This window comes from Carettochelys insculpta, chromosome 9 (assembly GCF_033958435.1).
Source record: "Carettochelys insculpta isolate YL-2023 chromosome 9, ASM3395843v1, whole genome shotgun sequence".
Classification (NCBI taxonomy): Eukaryota; Metazoa; Chordata; order Testudines; family Carettochelyidae; genus Carettochelys; species Carettochelys insculpta.
Window position 1 is genome coordinate 16,607,021 of NC_134145.1, and position 23,077 is coordinate 16,630,097.

Below are 23,077 nucleotides of genomic sequence, written 5' to 3' on the forward strand. Positions count from 1 at the left end.
CAGTGGGAGCTGCTGGGCTCTGTGCCTGTGGATGCTCCGGCAAACAGTGGCTAATCCAGTTGAACTACATGTGGCCCATGGGCCGTAGTTCCCTACCCCTGGTCTAAGGTTAGATTTCCACCTGTGTTTTATGCTACAAAACCCTTTGATTATCCTTTTTTGTTTGGCAGTTACCTTTTCCTTTTACACTGCAGTTAAAATTGTGAAAAAAGGCAAAAGTGCTGCAAGCCTGTTTCTCTACAGTTACACTCACTTTCAGGGAGAATCTGGCCCAGTCTTTATGAAATCCATGACTGCTAACAAGAAATGAAGGGCTCTTCAGTGGTTTGGGATTCATGGCTACATGGGAGGAGTAAGAACCACCCTTGGACCCCATGTGAGCTAGACAGACCTGAGCTCAGGCAGCGCTTGCTTGCTTCTTCCTCAGAGCATGGAGCTAGAAAGAGACAGAGAATGGGTGGTGCCATGGCTCCCGTCTGTATTCACTGGCTAAAAGGCACAACTCACTTGGTTTAGGAAACATTATAATTTGCTGCTGCCCTGGGGAATATGGAAAAGAGGAATAAATCGTCATTTCACATCCCAGTACCCTCTGGTAAGGTACAGCTTATCCACCAACCCTTATTCAGGGCTGTCCCTCCTGCTGAAATCTACACCTTAACATGTTGAAACTACTATGCAGTCAGGAACAGAGTGGAAGAATTTTAAAACAGGCCATGATTCTCAGGCATGGGTGCCAAAATTTGGACATCTAAATCATATTTATTCATCTCTCTGAGGTTGAAAGATGACATCTGTTATCATAGTACCTGAACACCTCAGCCTTTAATCTGTTTATCTTCACAACATCCCTGTGAGGTAAGGAAGTACTATTAAATAAGCAGCCTGATTTTTAGAGGTGTGGAGAATCCGCATCACCAGTTGAAATTAGTGGGACTGAGTCAGAATTTCAGTAGCTGAGCCATTTTTTTCTTCATGAATGAGCTTCAGACCCACGTGTTTTTGCTTTCCTGAAAGAAGCTACAATAGAATTGGCCAGCACCGAAAAATAATGACTTAGTGATAGAATAAAATATGAATCTATGAAACAAGTGGACTAAAGAATATGCAGGATATATCAGGCACGTCAACCAAACATATGGTGCTAAGTGAGACAGGGTTTTTTTTAAATTGAAAAATAAAAAAGTAATTTCTGGCAGTCTTGGGGATGATGTCACATGGCTGTGATAAATTTAGAAGAATGGGACATATTTTGGCTTGTTCTTGGAAACCTTTTTCTTGCATGCAGACTGTATTCCTTCTTTTATTAACCCATTCATAGAATGTTTGAATTTTGCTGCTAGGGCACCATGCAAGTGCACCACAAAAGGTGAATGATGCTAATTGCTTTGCATTTTCTAACTCTCTGCCACACCCCTTCTATCTTAAAGGACAAAAGATGCTCAGAACTGAGCTGGTAGCTCATCCCCTGCTTTATTCATCGTCAAGTTTAAATTAACCAAAATCTTGTTTGCATAGTCTGATGAACTGTGAAACAGCTGTTTCTTCCCTTGAAATCTGATGGATACAGTCCCTTATAATTAATAATTTAACATCAAAAATAAACAAGATCAAAAATTCAACAACGTCTGTTGTTTCACAAACCAAACCTTTTAACCGTGGTAGGTTAAAATGATTATGAGGATGATAATAGGAAACAATTAATTATTTTTCCACTCATTGGTTATTTCATAACTAAGTTTATAGTAAAAAATCTCTGTGCATTACGGCTGTCTTAAGCTTATACAAACTTTTCCCATATGATAGTGGCACTACTCCATACTTCAAGATCTTTTGACCTTTTCATTACAAATCCTCAGCTTTAGGTGTTTATAAGTCAGACATGTGAATTTGCATTGGATTGGTACATGTATGTTCTGAGCCCAGAAGAGAATTATGTTTTAAATAAAAAGTTGTCCTAAATCAGTTAAGCTGTTACATATCACTAGAGCAGAAGAAGGTTTATGGGCTCTTCCTTGTAGTTTCACCACACTAGACGCTATGGTGAAAAGTGGGAGATATAGGAACACTGCTGCTACCTGGACATAGTTTATGGTCCATTAGAACTGCTCTCTGTGCAGTCCCACTGAGCATGCTTTTGCTACAACCCTAAAACGCTCATTCCCCTCCTCTGAATTTCAGTGCAGAGATCTGCCACTGATGGCCTCTGTGCTTCCTTGCCCTCACTACACAGAGGAACCGTAGACGTGCCACTGCATCTGGGGCCTTGTATGCCCAGATGTGGACACAGGATGTGCTCTTAATGTGGACATAAGCACTTAATAATGAAACTTATCTTACTCTGAAAATTTCTGAGCATGAATAGGGCTTGTTTCCTCTGTTGGGCTGCGTCTACACTAGCAAGTTCTTTGGGAAAATCCATCCCTTTTTCGAAAGAACACGCTGAGCATCTACACACAAAATGCACTCATTTGATCCAAAATTGAAAGAATATGGATCTTCTTCCAGAAACCATCGTATGCTCCCGGATCAGGAAGAGCGCCTCTTTTCAAAAGCTTCTTTTGAAAAAAAGTCATGCGTAGACATTCTATGGGCCCTTTTCTCAAAAGAGCAGTCCTCATGGTGCCGGATTTTTCAATCCCTGGCCTGTTCTTTCAAAAGAGTGGGGGTCTGTGTGGACGCACTCTATCGAAAGAGTGGATTGATCTTTCAATCTGCTTTTTTGTGAGTGGATGCACTTTTCTAAAGAAGATCTTCCAGAAGAGATCTTTTGAAAGATCATCTTTCGAAAGACTGCAGTAGTGTACACGTGGCCTTTTTGAATTGCACCGCAGTGTGTTGCACTACAGATTAAGGAAGAAATTTCAGTCTTTTCCCTGTATTCAGTACCTCCCTTTAGCTCCCCAGCATGCATGGGAAATGTGTGATCTGCATCCTGCCCTAAAACAGTGCAGCCTTCTCCCCCTGTGCATCCACAGCTCAGTGGACAAGTGCAGAGGGAATATCATGGTCCTGTCCCCTTTGGGGAATGCCAGATTGGATTTCACAGTTGTCCCAAATGAGCAATTCCTGTGCTTTCATTAGCATAATATTGCAATTGCCCTTTGCCACAACAGTAGAGGATGACTCAGTATAAACCCTTCTCCCCGTAGCATGTTTGTGCAAGCTCAAGGACAGTCTGACCTGTAGTATGCTGAGTGTGCACACATTTATACTGGTGTACATGTGATGCACAGGGATGGACACCTGCAGGGAAACAACACAAATATTTGAACTTGTCACTTGGACTGTGACTTGACCATTGTATTTAATATCATTTTATTGTATCTTTGCTTGCTGTGGATGGACACACTTAAAGTTATAAGTGATTGAAAACTCCCTTCCATCCATGCCCTGATGGTGTCTGATAAAATTTTTACTATCTCCTCATTAAGCGCTATTCTTTTTGTGACATCACAATGTGCATTTTTTCCCTTGCCATTTGGCCAGTAGATTAGCAGGATACTTTGGGAGAGATTCCATTCGAAAGGTGGTTAATATTTCATTCACTTACATCACAATTTAACCCACTTTCACGCGCCCCTGCCCCATCGAAAAGGCCGTATGATGACTGGAGAAAATCATGAGAAAATAATTGATCCTATTCTGTTGCATTATGCCATAGTCCATCAATTCTAAACTTTTATCTTAAAAAAATAATTAAATTATTAACTTATTCCTGTTGTGAAGAAACAGCCATCACCAGGGGAAAAAAATAATACAAAACACTTTCTGGACAAATGTTAGTTGCTACAAGATGGAATTTTTTCTACTCCCCCACTTTAGAGAGCTGGAAAACTTAATTGGAACCATTAAAACTCTAGTCCTGCAACATACAATGCACAAGCACACTGCTTTGTGTTTTAAGTTAATGTCTCGGGGGCTATAAAGCTACCATTATTAAGAATAATCATTTTTGTTTTGTGCTATTTCAACAGCAGCCCAAAGAAGTTGACCTTATTTTTTCTGCATATCCATAAATAGATATACCGTAAATAACCTATAAATACGGTATAGACCCTCTGAACCTGCGTGCATGTTTGTCTGCAGTAATACAGATATTGACCCCCCCACACACACAGACACTCACTATGTGTGTAGGTGTGTGCATGAGTGTGTGTGTGTGTGTACATACAACACTACACATGTATCTAATACAGGCAGCATACTAAACATCCCAGATTTTAGTGAATCTATTGCAGAACATCAATTTTATAATATTTTTGAGAGTGCATCAGAGCTGAATGATCCATAGGGCTGATATATTAACAAAAATGGCTCACATGGAAGAATAAATCCAAATGGTCATATTAACATTGCACCAAGTCCAAACAGCAGTAGAAATGTTTTCACCCCAGTGACAGTTCTGTTTTCCACAGGAAGCTTCCACTATATATTCATGAGTTCATAGCATTCATAGCAACTGCTCTGAAACAAAATAATTGTGACTTTAATACACATGGACATTCTTTTAAAAAGAACAAAAGAAAGGATAACCACACAAATAAATGCTTTTAAAATAACTGAGTCTGAACTACGACTCCACTAGCAGTGGCAGGATAAGAAAATTTGGAGTTTGAAGTGAGCCTCCTTCCTCTTCTTGTGTATTGACCTTGCATCTCACTTAAAATATCCATGTGCAATAATCTAATAAAATAGTATGAATTAAACAGAGATCATCACAGTTAACTCTTAAAAATCATGTGAAATCCAAGTGCCATCACTATAGCAGGTTTTTAAAAGAAAAAAGTGTAGATAGGCGTTCATAATAGCAACAAGAATAATAATATCAACAACAAATAAGCTGCATTTTATCTGTACTTCAGATTTAAAGAAAATTATGGCTGGATTTTAGTGCTTATTATGCAGAGCAAACCAGGGTCATTCCTGCCCCCAAAAGATCATAAATAAAAGTGAGCTTTCAGCTTGTTGTATTCAATTTTATTTGTCCTTTAAGTTTATTTAACTGCTTCTGCCCCCTCCTTCACAATGCATAGGCTGTCGTTCCATGACCTAGCATTATTAAATTGCACTTATCAATCATTCTTGCCAGGAATGCCATCGCCAACCACATTAAAGAAGTCAGAGAAGTCTGGTTTCAGCAGTCCCTCGCCTTCGCAGACCTCCTCCCTTGGAACAGCATTCACCCAGCATCATCGACCTGTCATTACAGGACCCAGAGGTGAGGCCTTACCCAAGAGCCCCGAATCATCTTAAACATTAGCCTCCAGTCCCTGAATCAGCATTGTTTTCTCCTGAAAGTCACCATCAGCCTGTGACACACATGATAAGAGGTTTTCCTATTTCAAAGCCAGTAGCCTGAAGGTTTCAGTTGTTGAGAAATGAATGTGCTCACTGTGGTCACTTTGTTAAAATTTTCTGATGACAATTCAACAATTTTGCAAAGCTTTTTGTAGGGAGAAGTGGAGGGGGGGTTCCGTTAGAAAAGTTAAACAATGTGTTACTTTCTCTCTCTTTTTATTGTCCATATCAATATATATGATATAGCTGCTTAAGAGGAGATGCCTCATTCAATGTCTAACTGTGCTAATCTCCTTTCAACATCCTGGGCTTTCATTGCATGTCATTTTGTATTCAAGCTATTGGCATCTGTGTGCTGGAGAACTGCCCTCATTGGTGTAGTCCTTTGAAGTTATAGATGGGTTACTACAATACTTTGGCTGGTTTTCTTCACATTCTTTTCTGACTGGCTTTTCAAATAAAGCAGATGTCCTCCAGGTCTCCATGTACTTACACATGTGTTAGAAAGTTATATCCACAGTAACCTAGAAAAAACTAATGTGATACACAATTCACATTAGAAAGAGAGCACAATCATGCACAGTGCTGTCCAAAAATGAATTAATCATTTAGCAAATTTTCTGTGTGGCAATATAGAAGTGTAAATGAAATAATTATAACTGGTTTTTTTGCCATAGAGTTTTGCTTTATTCAGAGTAATTATTATTCTGAAGTGAGATGTGGAAGACTCACAAGTACCTCATATCTTGATAAAAGAAAGTCCACATTTGGTATCTTCCTTTTTTATAAGATGTCTTTGTTAGGTTTATTGTTATTGCTTACATCTGTGTAAGCAGGAGTAAAAGGGAATGGTGCTGAAGCCTTAAGAATTTCATCAGTGTAAAACTGGTATGAGTTTAGAATCAGGCTTAATGGTTCTTCTGCACTTTTAGAAATTTACATTCTGGATTAATCAGAGGAGTCAACTTGTTGGCTGTTAACCATACAAAAATATTTTTTTTCCTGTGAGGACTAAGCTACCAGACAAACAAGTAACACCTTTTTTTTAAACCTTGATAATTGGTGATAATAAGAAATCACGAAAGAAATGAAAGTTACATTAACAACATGGTGTGCTGCACATCAGCTGAGTTTAAATTCCCACTTTGTAATACTCTTAGACTTTCTGCCATTTAGTTCTGTACTATTGACTAGTTGGTTTACAAATCTTATGCAGTATTTAGTTAAATTTTACCTTATACCTGTTTTATTTATATTAAGATATACCAGACAAATATTCACCTTTTTGTATCCTTGCTTAGACCCAGTGTATTTTACATGTCATGTGGTTTAATTACAAATGTGTCATTTTGCAAGTCTTGTTCAAATTTATCTACCATATCTATAGTGAAATGTTATGTGCAGTCGGGGAAATCTGCCACTCGTATGAGGAGACTGTCTATATGAGTGCACAGAATTTGAAAGATTAAATTATAATGATTCTCTTTTGCAATTTTTATTTTTAAATGCTGGAAGAAAACTGTGTGCTAACTCTGTAGAACCTCATAGTTCCTCGTGTATTAAACAAAAAAAAAACCAAGCCTTTTTTTTTCAGCTTCAGTCAGTGAGCTCTTGTTCCACTTGAGGCTCACTCACTAACGTATTTTTTGTGGATTTTCAAGAAAATCCTACTCTCTGTTATCTGCCTTTCTTTGTGAGCCTTTCTAAGAGCATCAACCAGAAGGGGCTTGTTCCAAACTGGAATCTTCATTGGATAGGTGGCTGCTCTCCAGGACTCTCTTTCCACTGATCACTGGCTGTCTTTATTCCTCTTCTCCAACCGTTATTCTGTTCTGAGGTGGATTTCTTTATTACCATCTGCAAATCCAGACTGTGACCTTTGCTCAATCCCCCAAAGTGTACATTAGAATCAGCAGCAGAAGAGGGAGGAGAGAAGCTTTTCAAGCATAAGAAGATGACACTTAAGGAGCAATAACCTTATTGTATGAATTCATATATTCTCCAAACAATTATTATAGAATACTAGTTATTTGAGGTTTCACAACTTAGTGGCAAAACGCCAAGTTAAAATTTAGTGTATACTGCCTATTCACCTTGTATGGTGAGAAATCTTCATGAATTCACTTATATCATGTATTTGTGGCCGGCAATCAATCATGAATATTTTGGGTCTTCTTTTGGGGTGAATGCAGTGCAGTAAAATGTTTCCATGCTGCCAAGAAAAATCAATGAGAAAGAATTTGTATATAAGTAGGTCACAGTCAGAATAACTCCCTGAGTTAACTAAACAATTAGGATCTGTTTTCCTTTCGGGGATATGTGTGAACATACAAATATCTCACATTAATACTAATACAAATTATTTTCACAACATGTGCAAAATAGAGACAAAAGAAATGTATGGAGAATGTTTAAGGGATGTGTCATTGACAGCCCATTATTCTTAAGTTCTCCACTCTGCAAGTTGCAGTTTTCACAGCCTTCCAATTATTCCTTGGACCACTAATCCAGTGCACTTAGTCTGCAAGGGTATGTCTGCACCACAGAGTTATTCTGGGATAGCTTATTCCAGAGTTATTATTCCAAAATAAACTATTCCAGAATAAACTCGTCTACACTACTGGGAAGCCCCAAAATAAGCAAAACTTATTTTGAAGTAATGTGTCCATGCACAATAGAGTTTATTTTGGATTAGCGGCCCTGGCTGTAATCCAACATACGATGTCTATATAGTAATGTTATTTCAAATAAACTATTCCAGAATAATTTATTTCGAAATAACCCCTAGTCCCTGTTTACATAGCCCCTGTTTTGAAATATCTATTTCAAAATAGACGCTATTCCTCATGGAGGCTATGTTTACACTAGCTCCCTTCTTTTGGAAGGGGCATGGTAATGAGGCAGTTCAAATATGCTAATGAGGTGCTGATATGAATATGCAGTGCCTCATTAGCATAGTTGTGGCCGCGCGTGTTTCCTATAGGAAGAAGTGGCTTTTGAAGTGGGGGGGGTCTTTTCAAAGGCCACTGTCTACACAGGCGGTGTGCATTCCAAAAGTGGCATTTCAGATCACACACAGCTGCCATTATGCTAATGAGATGCTGCATATTCATGTCAGCACCTCATTAGCATCATCCAAACTCCCCGAGTACCATACCCCTTCCAAAAGGAGGGGGCTAATCTAGGCGTAGCTGGAATGAGGTTTACCAAATTCGAAATAAGGCCTTCACTGTTTTGAAGTTATTTTGAAATAGTGGTGGCATTGTAGAGACACTTGGTCTATGTCTATACTAGCCAAAAACTTCGAAATGGCCATGCAAATGGCCATTTCGAAGTTTACTAATGAAGCACTGAAATACATATTCAGCACCTCATTTGCATGTGGGCGGCTGCGGCACTTCGAAATTGACGTGGCTCTCCACCGCACGGCTCATCCAGACGAGGCTCCTTTTCGAAAGGACCCCGGCTACTTCAAAGTCCCCTTATTCCTGTCTGCTTATAGGAATAAGGGAACTTCGAAGTAGGCGGGATCTTTTCGAAAAGGAGCCCCGTCTGGACGAGCCACACGGCGGCGAGCTGCATCAATTTCATAGTGCCGCGGCCGCCCACATGCTAATGAGGCGCTGAATATCTATTTCAGCGTTTCATTAGTAAACTTCAAAATGGCCATTTGCATGGCCATTTCGAAGTTTTTGGCTAGTGTAGACACGGCTTTGTGTAGTTATTTCGAAACAGCAGCTGTTATTCTGAAATAACTTTGTTGTGTAGACACACCCCAAATGACTAAGGATGCACTGAGCCTTTCCTAGCAGTCTGCAGAATGAAACACTGTGCAGACAAAGCCATTGTGGGGCTCAAGGCTAGGAAGCTGGTCCAAAAGTGGATGTGTCTCTTGCGAAGTGTTCCACTGAATGAAACAGTCAGAAAACCCCATGGAATGGTCTGAAGTAAGCAGTTATGCTGTGTGAGGGATGACTGTGTGTGGCAGCTTCTTCATGCTGGTGCTGCTGCCAGCACTTAACTCGGCTATGCAGTGGCCAGCTGACAAAATCTGGGGTCGGCCAGAGGATCAGATGTGCGGTGAGTCCTGGCTCAAGGACATTCATTCTTTAGTGACTGTCCCTTCTGTTCCCTACTGCCAACATATTCTGGCAGATTCTAAGCTACCAAAGTGATTCAGGGATCCCCACTTAATGAGGGGAGTTTTTCTTGGCATGAGTCCATGCTCACACACTTGAGCTTCTCTGCAGCAAGATATGTAGGACTTTAACTAAGAGATTATGTCTGGCGCTAGGCTGCATTACCTATAGCCTTAGCTGTAAGTCTTGAAATGACTATCAGCTTTAAAATAAATTACAAAGTCTTGAAAATTCAAACAGATAGATTTTATTTAAGTGATATACTCTCATTACATGAGGGTAACATTTTGTGGTGGTTGTCAGTGTGTTCCAACACAGTGATTATGCATTGCAAAGTCAAGCTGTTTCCCAACCATTAGGCTGCTTGCAATCTACCAGACAGCAAAATACCGAACAAAAAAAAAAAATAAAAAGCAACATTTGCATAGGAGAAGCACACTGATGTCCCAAAAGCCCCTTACGCTACAGTGACTTTACCACCTGGAGTTGGCTACTAAGTAAAGATGACCATGATCATGAAATCCCAGAGAGATTCATACAACAGCTTGGCTACATCTACACTAGAAGCATGTGTTGACAGAAGTGTCTGTCAGGACGGATTTACTGAAAAAACTTCTGTCGACAGATTGTGTCTACACATAAAAGCAGAGTGATCTGTCAATCTGTTCCGTCAACAGAAAGCGGCCACACGCTGTGGCCACTTTGTCAACAGAGCTGGCCCTGTAACCCCGGAAGACATGGTTGCATGGACGACAAGCCCTTCTGGGACCTCTGGCCAGGCTTGCCCTTAAAGGGGCCCACCCCAGCCCACATTCCCTGCCCATGCTGAGGCTTGCCTACCTCCTTGAGGGAAAGCAAAGCTGTTGCAGGGCTTCCTAGCCATCTGTGAGAGACAGGCCCTGCCACTCATCCTGTTGGCCTTTTTCCACAACATCTGGGGGGATGAGCCTGCCAGCTGGGCCGTGGAGTATGCCCATGGTGCCCCAGTGCCCCACCTGCCCTCTCCCCCTCAGGAGCTCAGGTGAGTCTGGGGGTACCCCACCAGCTCCAACTGGTGGGACCAGCTGGTCATGGGGCAATGGGACAACCAACGGTGGCTCCAAAATTGACAGATGTGCAAGGAGACCTTCATGGAGCTCTGCACCTGGCTCATTCCCACCCTCCAATGACAGGACACCCCCATGTGGCCTGTCCTCTCCCCTCAAGAAGCGAGTCACCATCACCCTATGGAAGCTGGCCAACCCCAACAGCTACTGCTCTGTGGGCAACCAGTTCGGTGTCAGGAGGTCCAGCCCTGGGGCCATACGCATGCAGGTAAGGCACTCCCGGGCCTCAGGCCCTGCATGGGGGGAAAAGGGAGAGGGTGGGAGGGAGACGAGGGTCCCACCAAAGGGAGAGCCTTGGGAGGCAGGGACTGGGTTGCGAGAGGGGCTGAGGGGAAGCCCCATACCTACATGACCTTACCACCCCACCTTTACTCAGCCCTGCTGCTGGGGGGGGTGGCCTCCCAGGGAGACTCGGTGAGAGGATGGGAGGGGGCAGGGGAGCCTGCCAAGGTCCTGGGGTGCTCTCTCCCCCAGTTTCTCATGCGCATGTCCGGTCTCCTCCCTTCGCAGGTAGTGTGGGCCATTAAAACACTTCTGTTCTGGAGGCTTATGTGCATCACCAGCCTGGATGCAGTCGCGGGAGGCTTCAATGCCCTCAGCTTCCTCAATTGTTTTGGGGCAATAGACAGAACCACATCCCTATCTGGGCCCTGGACCACAACGCAGCATGGTATATCAGTCAGAAGGGAACAACAAGAAGTCCTGTGGCAGAAGGGCTGTTACTCCATTATGCTGCAGGCCCTGGTGGACAACTGCAGACAGTTCCTGGAAATTTATGTCAGGTGGTCTGGCCAGACCCACTATGCCAGGGTGTTCTGCAACTCAGGCCTATGCCAGAGGTGGAAGACAGGCACTTACGTCCCCCACCAGGAGCTAGCCATTGGCGACGTGGACATGCCTTTGTGCGTGGTAGGGGATGTGGCTTACCCACTCATGCCCTGGCTCATGAGGCTTTACACTGGTCACCTGGACCCCACCCAGCAACAGTTCAGCGGAGTATGAACCAAGTTGAGTGCGCCTTTGGGCACCATAAGGCAATGTTTTGTTGCCTCTTGACACGGCTGGACGTAGGGGAGTTGAATGTCCCCCATGTCATGGCTGTCTGCTGCACGCTCCACAATCTTGTGAAGGGGAAAAAGGAGACCTTACTTGTAGAGCGGTGTGGGAGGGCAGGTGGTGGAGGCACCTATGAGCAGCCAGGCGCAGCTCCGTCCTGCCAGGCACACAGGGACAGGGCACACATGCAAGAGGCCCTAGGAGAAAGCCTTGCCAATGGCCCAGAGTGACCCTCCTCAGGGTGCTTCAGGTCTGCAGCCATGGCCATCTCCACCACCAAACCTCCCTTCTCTCCCTCAAGCCCCCTGGCCCCTCCCCAGTAAAGAGGGACAGGAGGTGGGGAAAACAGAACTTTTACTAACATGAAAATAAACGTATGTCATAAACGTTTTTTCTCTAATGAACTATTTACATATATGTACAGTGTGGGTATCTTGGGAGAGGGGTTGGGGGGCATGTCAACTTGGATGGGGGGCTTGGGACATGGTGTTGTGAGGGTGTGGAGCTAGCAGCATGGTGGGTCTGCTGTTTGAAGACCCTCAGCTTCCTACCACAGGATTTCCAGGGCTCCCTGCACCTTTAAGAGCAGCCAGAGACAGAGAGCATAGGGTTGTGATTGCAGTGGTGAGCGTGCGTCCCATGTCCAGCTGGCTGACCCAATTGAGGACCGCTCTGTGGAAAAAAGGGACCCCCAGAGCACCCAACAAACTTTCAACAAAGGTGTTCCTCCTCATCCCAGAGAAGAAGAATGCTGTTGGCCAAGGTCCTGAGTTTTGTCGACAGACTGCCGACAACACTCATTTTGTGTGCAGACACTCCACAGGTTTTGATGACAAAAGCCTGGTTTTGTCAACCAAACTCTCTCACGTATATGTAGCCCCTGTGTCAATATGTGCCTTGCTTCTCACACTATGACATAGATCCTTCAGGCTAAAAGAAAAGAAAAGAAAAGAGTGCTAAGAATGGTATGTTAGGAGAAATGAAGGCAGCACACAAATGAATAGAACAGAGGATGTGGCAAAAAGTGAGGAACACAAAGCAATGGATATATGGACAGAAAAAAGGATTGCAGGAAAAAAAGTACTAGGGGAGAGCCTAATGTCTTCATATTGTTTTCCCCTATAGTACAGTATTTCCTCAGAGACTTGGACGGTCACCAGTGTGTGGTTTTGTGCTTCAAAACTGTGCCTGTTGGTTATCCGTTAAACTACCATGCAGCCAAGACTTAATGGAGTGAGTGACATGTACAGCGTTCCCTGCAAGTTTTGTGCTTGGGCATCTACCCAGCAGAGACTCAAATGCCGCTCAGCTGATAAGGAGGATACCCACAGCTGGCAATAGGGGACAGCCTGTGTTTATAGTGGTGGTCCACTTTCACACATGCTTTGGTGCACATAACAAAAATTATTCCACATATGGATGGAAAAAATTAGAGGGGACATTGGACATACACTATTGTGAAATAATAATAATAATAATAATAATAATAATAAATAGCTCCAGCTGTCCCTAGAAGTTCCCTCAGATTGCTGGTTATTGTATGCTGTATTGCCCAGCCCTTTCCCAGAACCTTGGGTAAAACTACAAACCTACCAAAGCAAGACACTTTAATAGTTGATCTGTAAGACATTAAAGACAAGCCGAACAACTGTGCCATCAAGTGAAAAAATCATGCACCTTTTGCCGTCTGGACAACCCGCACAGATTACCTTACTCAGTGACACTTAACCAAATTGCCGAGGCAAATGAAAAATAGACGGTATTATAACTGTGTGTAGCCAACTGTATGTGCCAAGTGTTTGACTTCAGCCCAACTTCAGATAATATGGAAGGCAGAGGACAAGCAACTTTCTCACAGAGAGGCCATGTCTACACTAGCCCCAAACTTCGAAATGGCCATACATGGCCATTTCGAAGTTTACTAATGAAGCACTGAAATACATATTCAGCGCTTCATTAGTATGCGGGCAGCCGCGGCGCTTCGAAATTGACACGCCTTGCCGCTGCACGGCTCATCCTGACAGGGCTCCTTTTCGAAAGGACCCCTCCTGCTTCAAAGTCCCCTTATTCTCATCTGCTCATGGGAATAAGGGGACTTTGAAGTAGGTGGGGCCCTTTCGAAAAGGAGCCCTGTCGGGACGAGCCACGCAGTGGCGAGGCACGTCAATTTCGAAGCACCGCGGCCGCCCGCATGCTAATGAAGCACTGAATATGTATTTCAGCGCTTCGTTAGTAAACTTCAAAATCGCCATTTGCATGGCCATTTCGAAGTTTGGGGCTAGTGTAGACACGGCCAGGGAGAGAGAGTCTCCAAGGCAGGGTATAGTAATGCAGTAAACCGTCAATTTAACGGACTAATCAGGGGGAGGGGTGTCCGTTCATCCAAAAATTCCATTAAATCTGAGGGTTTACTACACACCCACCCCCAGTAGGCTCCTCCAGCCCCAATTCCCATTCCCTCCTCCCCACAAAAGAAAAGACCGGGAACTCACCAGACTGCAGCCATTGGAGCTGGAACTACCGTGGCCTTCTGCCTGGCTGAGGCTGCCAGACTGCAGCAGGAGGCACCCAGCTGCACACCACGCATGGCTGGAGCTGCCTTGCCATGTGTGGCTGGAGCTGCCATGCGCTCTTCCCACCAGGAGTGAGGCATGTACACGAGTGCCATCTGCCCACGTACGTGCCCTACACCGGGTGAGAGGAGTGCGTGGCGGCTCTGGCGATGGTGGTGGCTCCGCCAGGTGGCAGTGGTAAGGCCCTTAACTTTGAGGTGAGTGTGGGGCTAGGACTTAATGGACCCCAACAGACTTCGGGAACAAAGATGTTGTCCATTGTTCTCGAAGTCCGGTAAATCAAGGGTCTACTGTGTTTATATTCACCACCCAAGTACTGCTTTTTCTGACATCCCAGCTGAAAAGGGAGAGGCTTGCTAATGCTTAAACAAAACTCAGGAACCATGTAATTAAAACTCTACCTTTATTGTATTATAGAGCATTACCATGTGACATAAGAAATATTTAAAGGAACAGACTGTTTAGCTAATTTGTGAGTGAGTGAACTGCGTAGAGGACTACCATCCTAAATTAACTATAAGGCCACCCACTGAGATTGCCTCATAAAGGGCCATGATTGCTCAGCTTCGTTTTGTGTAACCCTTCAATAATTACTAGATAAATGCATAACTAAAAGCTCTATTACACTAATAATTTGTACTGAGATAAATGTGTGGGACACCATGCTGGGTTAATTTGTCATCCCTGCAGCAAACTTCTAAAGAGGGCTCTTTTGCAGAGAAATTGTGTTAATACATTGTTCCAGTGAGGACATGTTAGAGAAACACGATGACTTGGTCGCTTAATCTCTTAAAGAGGGAAAATGCCTTAGGGGAAATGCTAAAGAGAATAATGGGGGGAGGGGGGGATTAATGAAATGGACCTAGATTTAAACTCACTCTGACAAAAAGGACAGATCTAACTGAGCAGAAGAATTTTTAAAAGGGGGAAAAAGGGTATAAAACACAAGATTTCATGTAAATCTAAAAAATAGTTTAAAACTACAGCACTGAAGGTCCAAAGTATTTTACCTGCTCTTTCATTGATGATGTGTTTAGTTTCATTGCCCCCTTTGATGAACCCCTGAAGTTACACTCTGTGGTTTTAACAGTGCATTCAATTGTAATATTTTTTATCTCTGCTTTATGCTAAATGCTGTAACCTCAGACACACACAAATAGCACATTATTACTTTAAAATATGGAACCCATGTTTAAGCATCAGAGCTTGAGATTTTCAACCTCCCTTATTGACAGAACCATAAATCATGTTAAAGTTAAGTGAATTACTGTAGCATGGAACTATAGCTTTAACAATGTTTATGTAGTATCAGCTTACCATCTACAGAATGAAAGAGGGGGAAAAAACACTGATATTAGAAATGGGAACATGGAGCCCTATTAACTTAACAGCAATATATCACTCCAAAGTCACAGATTCCATTACCATGCCCTTTCTAGTATCAAAGCAGAATTATATCATCACACACATGAAGGTTGTCGTTTTTTTTAAAAGAGAATTTGCATTACTTTTGTTAACCTCTTAACTACATTTCATTATGAAATAACCACTGCATCTTTCCCTAGTGGTAATTTTTCATTTTGTATCTCTGAACACATTGTGCTTATAAAAAAGCCATGAAAATGTTTCTGGGACTCAGTTTGAATTAGGCACTCCACAGGTAGCCTACATGGTAGATTTAGCCATTGAGAAGACCTTTGGGTTTTGTGTAGGAACTAGAGGCATGCTTCAGATTTTATACCTTTTGCACTATTCCTTCAGTAATTCTAATCTAGCACATATAGAAAAATGTCACTATGTTTCCAAGAGCAAATTCTTGGTCCCAGTCCTGGGTTTCACTCTAGCCCTAAATTTTGGCTTTTCTAGTTTGGCCCCAAGGCCTTTAAATATAGCAGTTCAGAGTAGGCAGAGCTCAAGACATTTCAGCCCCAGCGAGCTACCTGTGCAATCCCCAGGTACAACCTGTGCTGTGGACATCAGTGAGCATTGGCGCAAGTCCCTTCTGCCTGTGTGAGGCTATTGGGAAATCTAACTTACACCCTGACTATTTCCCAGCGGAAGTTCCAGATGGTTTGCAGCACTTTATTATGCAGGACTAGCATAAAGGGACCAGATCCCTGCCCAAAAGTGAGGGCATTATGGGTCCAGATCTCAGAAGTGTTGAATGCCCAAAGCACTGTGTAACTGCAATAGTAGAAATGTACTCAGCATCTCTGAAAATAAGCTGTTCTATGTCCTAACTTGCTCTGTTTGATTTCCATGGTAGCAGGATCAGTCCCTCCATCTGTCGTGCTTGGGTATTTGTATATCATTTGCATGATTATTATATTATTATTAGTCCTTACCCCTAAGATCTTGCAGTATGTTGGGTGAACTCTATTTTGGTTGTATTTTGGAGACACAATTAAAAAGTATCTACTTGATGAGAGAGTAAAGACCAGTGATATGCAAGTCCCAGCCATTCTTATGACTGTCATTTGTGCATCTGCTCTTATTCTGACTGAAGGCAAAATTCCCAATGATTTCATTGAGAACAAGCACAGCGTCTGCTGTAAGGACTATCCAGTTTTACTCATCCTTAGGCCAGACTGACAGCTTGCCAGGAACCCACTGAACTCCCTAACCTAAGATCTGTTTTGCAGAGTGATGTAGGACTTCAGAAATGCTCAGGGCTTGTGTTGTCCTGGATGAACTCCAACCCTGGGGCAGACTGGTCACAGTAATGTACTATATATATGTGTATGGTGTATATACACCATGATGATTCAAGAGGCTTTCCACTCACTTCACTGAGTAGACGCTATGCTCAGACCTGTAGTTTCTGTGGTCAGTATCTCTATATGAAAGATGAGGGAAACTCTTGCCAAAATCAAAAAGTCAGCAGTCTATGTTTAGTCACCCAAAACCTTTTCCAGCAGGCAGTAAGAAAAGTTGACATCTTCAAAGGATGTTAGGAACACAATTCCCATTGAAATTCAACAGGACATTGATGAATTCCCAGAGGTGCCTTTAAAAATTTGAGCCCAAGTTTCTCAATTTATTTTCTTGTTTGGAGTCAGTGCTTTCATCACAAAAATCTGTGTGTTTTAAAGCTATTGTTTCAATCATCTCTTCTTTACGTCTTGCTTTGTATTATCCACAGAAGTGCGAGTTCTTTTCAACAAATCTGGATTATTGCCAGCTTCCCTTATTAAAAAGTCACTCTTCATATTTCTGATAAACACAGCTGTTTCATGGTGTTTGAAAGCATTTCACATCAGCCAGCATGGTGGCTTAGCCAATTAGTACTCTAATATGGTCAATTTTGAGAGTAAGTACCTTCGGGGTACAAAGGGTGGGATACCTCTTGTATAATTTGAACTGGCACTTGCACCACTTTAATGCTGTGAGAAGGCTCAGAGCATGCTGGGAGTTAAGGCATCTTAAAATCCCAAATGGAAATGTTTCAGAGAACAAACTGCAAATATAACATTTCTCAACTTTTGAATACTACTTTCTTAAATGAAATCAAGTCAAAAACAACCAGATGAAAATACTTCTTGTTTCATTATGATTATATTGTTGCTATTTTGAGGAAGAATAATCTATGTTTGATGAGTGAGTAGTAAACTTAATGATCACTTTACACAATAGCTATCTTTAGCATTGTGCCCTGTTGAAACCAATACTCTGTTTGTCTAGTCTGAGGGTCTTTGGCTGGGTGCAGTCTTCCGCCATCCATAAGAACTGGGCTTGAGTATCCAGTGTGTTGCTTCCTTGGACTGGAATTTGGGGAGAACAATAAAAAAAACATTTTCTGGGTCAGAGATGAGGAATGTTGCATATCAATGGTGACCCTATCAGAGCAGCATTATGAGAAAAGAAATTTCATGTATTCAGCTTGGCTGGAAGGATGGCTGGTGAAAAGTCAGGGTATATGGGCGGGGAAAATATAAGTGGATCAGGATGTCTGTGTCACCTATGTTGGGATCCTCTTATTCCTTGAGGGAAGAGGTGGGAGGAATTGATTTCATCACTCAACGGCCAGATTATGAAGTACTTTCACCCTGTGGCAGACACTTACCAGAGAAGCTCCATTCAGTACATTAGAACTACTGTGGTAAGTGCCCACCTGTGTGAGAAAGAGCCCCCAGTTTGGCCCTGTGTATCCACATAGACTATATTCCACTTCAAATTACCTGTTTCTTTATTATCTGATTATGCAAATGACTACAATTTATAACTTAATCTTTTATTCATTTTCCCAACACACGTGAAGTGCTAATATAATCAATGAGTCTGACTTGCTTTATTCTTTATTTAGTTTGCGATTGGCTGCTACAAATCAAGGAGGGGGAAAGTCAGGCAAGATTGGCCTTCGTAATGAGACATTTGAACTCAGTGTTCTGAAAAAAAAAATCCTCTAACTTTTATGCTGCATAGCACTAAGAACCTATAAAACAGTGCAAAAGCTAGCATAGTCTGCAACAGCTGTAGCATATAATTACCTGGCCCAGCCATAGCAATTTTAAAATACGGGTATATCTGTTGCTGGCCACCATACCTTATCATTTCATTTTCTTCAATAGAAAAGAATGGTATGATTCAATTGAGCTTCAATGGAATTAGAGTCATATGTGCTTTGAAATATTTACGCTTGCCTTGATATAGAAGGATTATTCCCCCACAGATGGACAAAAGATTTATTAGCACTGGAGTTTCCAACCTCTGCATTCCTACTGCAGGTGGAAATGAATGACTTTCAGTGCACTGTGTTTGGTGCAGAGTTTTCATATATCTTTGACCTGTTAAAAAACCTTATCTGGGAATACACATTCCTGAGACTTTTACGCTGCCTCTCACTTCAGGTGCAATTTATTAGCTGGTTTCCTGTATCTGTGCAGACGAATGAGTGTCATTTTCTTTTAATAGTGCAGACATATGAGTGAAGAAGATAGTTTTTGCAACTGGGTTATTATGGTTTAATAGCTGAGATGGTAAATTTTTGCAAAATCGAGACTAAGTTGTGATACTTCATGCATCTGGGGGAAGGAGTGTATATAACACTGGATAAGAGCATGCTTTACCTGAGGGAAGATTAGTTTTTCCTATTTGCATAGCTCTTCTGACAGCTTTTCTTGGGATCCTCCCACAGATTTGTGAATCCATCTAAAGGGTCGATGCCAAAAGTAACAACTAAAATGAAAAGAATCTAAGTCTGTGTCAAACTTGTATAAATCAGCAATAGTTCAGCGAACAGGGAAGAGGCAGTTAACTAATATCAGTGTGACTCAGCTGAGTACATACCAATTGTCTAACATTTTCTTTAATGAAAAATGCAGAGGGAGGGAGGGAGGGAGGGAGGAATTTGTGTTAAATATCATGAAGAGTCAGCTGGAATAGTGAAGATAACAGAAAACAAAAGAAATGTACGGATTTTTGTGAAATATCTTAAGGGATCAGAGGAGAGGAAAAATCAGCTTGAATTTGAATAGCCCATGTTTGTTTTACCTGGTATCCTCTGATTGAATAAAAATGTGCATGAGGATTTACACATTCAGATACACAAATTGCATAATTATGTCTTCCTTCACTGAGGCAGGCCTTTTGGCATATATATTGTAAACCCAGTTTTTGCCTTGCCTGGAATTAGTTGGAGTACAGGACCAACCACAGAGGATCAGAGCAGTGGTTCTGTGAAAGATCAGGGCCCAGGCATTCTTGCCTAGAGATCACAGCTAGGGCTGATGTCTGGCCCCCAGGGTTAGGAGTTGCCAGACTGAAGTTCAAGGTATCACAAGGCTTGGTCCTACAAGCAAGAGTCAGGGTAGAGTCAGGCTGGGGTTGGAGACCAGGTACAGTACCAGGTTAGAATCAAAATCGGTCTGGAGTCAGAGATCAGAAGCAAGGCATTGAAGGGGCCAAGATCTGTGTGGGAGGCCAGAAAACTTCCTTGGGGTAAGTAGAGGCACTTGGCCAACTAGAGGATGGCAGGGTGCTGGGTCTCATGGGCAGTACTTCCTGTGCGGCTGTTACTGTCCACATCACTCCCTGGCTATACATCTGCATGACCTCCTAGTAGCTCTGTGGTCTTATCAGCCGCCTCAGGCTCTACAGATCAGGGTTCTAGTTCCTGGATCTTTTCAGGCCCAGGAGCTCTCAAACTTTGACACAGCTAAAACTCAGAAGTACTTAGCACATCACCACAGTAAGTAGTTTAGAGGCCTGCTTTGATAAACTATCCCTTCCTTATACTTCACTGAGGCCCTCAGCCCACTTTTATGAGAAACACTAATATAAGTCCAATAGGATGCTGGAAAAACAAAGCCGCTAGGGGTCTTTTTTTATTAACCCCCAAAAGTACAGTAAAGTCTTTCATATCTGGCAGCCATGGGACTGGGAGTTTGCCAGATATTCAAATATTCTGGATAATAGAAAGGTATACCTTACCATGCATAACACTAAAAAAACACCCAAGATTAGATATTAAGAAACAAACAAAAATGTTTGCAGAGTACTTTGTTTACCAACAACAGTAGTATTGTACACTGTAACTTATGCTGTATTTAGTTGTATTTAGTCTCACTAAACTGTACTTACGGAACATGTAACTAAAATTTACTTATGGTTAAAATACCAGTTATTTGAAAGTTCTGGGTAAGAGAATGCTGGATATGAAAGAGTTTACTATATATAAGAATGACGTTAGCCTCCAAGAATGTACAAACTTTTATGAGCAAGTAAAGATTTATTAGTAAAGAAAAGTAATATGTGATCAAATTACCAAGCATAAAGTGAGAGAAATTATCCTTTGTTTAGTTAAGGTCCTTTTACAACAATACAGCTGAGAAATAAATGCTTATTTCTGCCCTATTGGATTTTGGCTTGTTCTTCTGCATCACTTCAACCTTTCTCAAGTACTGTTAAACAAGCCTGTGCTTCACAGGTGCTGAAACTAGGCATATGAGGGTGCTGCAGCACTCCCTGGCTCGAGGTGGTTTCCATTATGTACATCCCTGTTGTGCTGTGTTTTTTTTTTCCCCCGTGTTTTAAATACACTCCAAGTCCAGTGCAAGAATTTCAGATAGATACCGAATGCTTTCCAAGGCTTTCCTCAAATCAGTTCTTCATAGTGCACCATGAGGTACGTGGGCAAAGAAAGTGATGGAAGTCTAATAGGACTAGTGTGTGACGGAGCAACTATGATATAATTTTTATTTTTTAAGAGAAATAAACCTATGAGAGAAAAATTCAGTAAGTTTATGTGCAGAGAAAGTAAAATCTCATTCTAAAGAAGAGCTCAGAATTCCAGATCATGTAACGTGATGGCTTTACCTACACAATGAAGTGTGGAAGGATGTAGATGGATATGAGTTTAGGAGCTTCCAACTTGCAAGGTGAAGGCAGGGCAAAGATATTGTCTCTAGTGAGGGGAAAAGGAGGTCTGTTTCTCTTATCAGTTACTTCTCTACAATCCTATTGCAAAAGGGTCTCCTTTAATTTACACCTTGGCTGTCCTGTTAGTAGCTTTTTGTGCTGTCCTCTGTCTCTCATGTGGATTTTTGGTGTGTGCCTTCACCACTTTAGACCCCCTTAAACACCATTCGTGAACATGGCGTAAGGGCTGGTTTGAGATTTGATTCCAAAGTTGTTTAAGAGAGCTATGCATGTCATTTTCAAAATGTGCTTGCCACTTTGGACATGAGCATCACATGAAAACAGATCACTTCAGAATGTTTCCAAAGCAGTGTGAAAAAAATGATGTGTATGAGGTACAACAGCATCATTAAAACATTGTCCATTTATAATACAAAATAAAAATAGATCCATATATGCAAAACAGCTAACTGAAATGTCAGTTAAATTAACTCTAATCTCTCAAACACAGTTTTTATTGCTCAATTCATTAGAAAGGCTCTTAAGGTAATGAATAGTTGTCACTTCCATCAGGACTCCTGGTTCTCTTTTATATGTGCACTAAAAACACAGAAAGTTGGTTTAAAATATTTGACTCAATTTACCCTCCGCAGTGTATCTGAAGTGACTGTAGGCTGCAAAGTGCTCTGATACAGCGATTATGAACACCAACTGTATAAATAATAGTGTTCATCTTTAAGGAGACAGGTAGAGCTATAGTTTAATTCAGCTGCATAGACTTGAACGGTTAGCTAATGCAAAAAATCTGATCCTTATGTTTTTGTTTTTCCTGTAGCAAGTCCACATGCAACACCATCGACTCTTCATTTTCCAACGTCACCCATTATTCAGCAGCCTGGGCCATACTTCTCACATCCAGCAATCCGCTATCATCCTCAGGAGACTCTGAAAGAGTTTGTCCAACTTGTCTGCCCGGATGCTGGTCAGCAGGCTGGACAGGTGGGGTTCCTAAATGTAAGGAAGCATTTTTATTTCTTCGGAAGTGTTTGTCCTGTGTCACATAACCATGGAATTATCTTAACAGCAACAAACTAAAAGACCACTAAGAACAGGAAAACACACATATGCTATGGTGTGTTAAATGTATTTTGATCTTCAGAAAAGGCTGGTCGTTCAGTGTCCTTCTGGAATCCTTATATAGATGATTCAGCTTCAGACATTTGAACGCCAGTTTCACTGCTTTTAACAAAATACAAATAATTTTTTGCTAATTATTCCTTTGGAGCGCCTTTGGGGGAGAAAAAAAGGGAGGGTGAGAAACAGATGTTTCAGATCAGCTAAGTTCATTTAAAAAAATACTGTCATACTGCACTTTAGATCAAGTTGACCAGTACTTGAACCCGAGATGTTAAAAGCACAGTTTGTTATTTCTGTATGCTGTTATCTTTCCCCTTATCTCTATGAGGAATTAAGCAGTATTCCAGTGCTTCAAATATGTGTTTTCATTATTCAATCAACTAAAGTGAATCATCTTCTTCACTTTAGT

The 23,077-nt window shown here is 41.9% G+C and overlaps 1 protein-coding gene across 6 annotated transcripts in view; it reads left to right on the top strand.

The window, feature by feature from the left end:
• Positions 1-23,077, top strand: part of NFIA (nuclear factor I A) — a 338,556-nt gene that overhangs the window by 264,783 nt on the left and 50,696 nt on the right. For 2 of the 6 annotated variants that reach the window (XM_075003029.1, XM_075003031.1), the window contains exons 7-8: positions 5,093-5,221; positions 22,367-22,545. In XM_075003029.1, coding sequence (XP_074859130.1) covers positions 5,093-5,221; positions 22,367-22,545 — 308 coding nt within the window. The remainder of the gene's footprint in view (positions 1-5,092; positions 5,222-22,366; positions 22,546-23,077) is intronic. The other 4 variants (XM_075003034.1, XM_075003032.1, XM_075003030.1 and 1 more) reach the window with 3 other exon arrangements.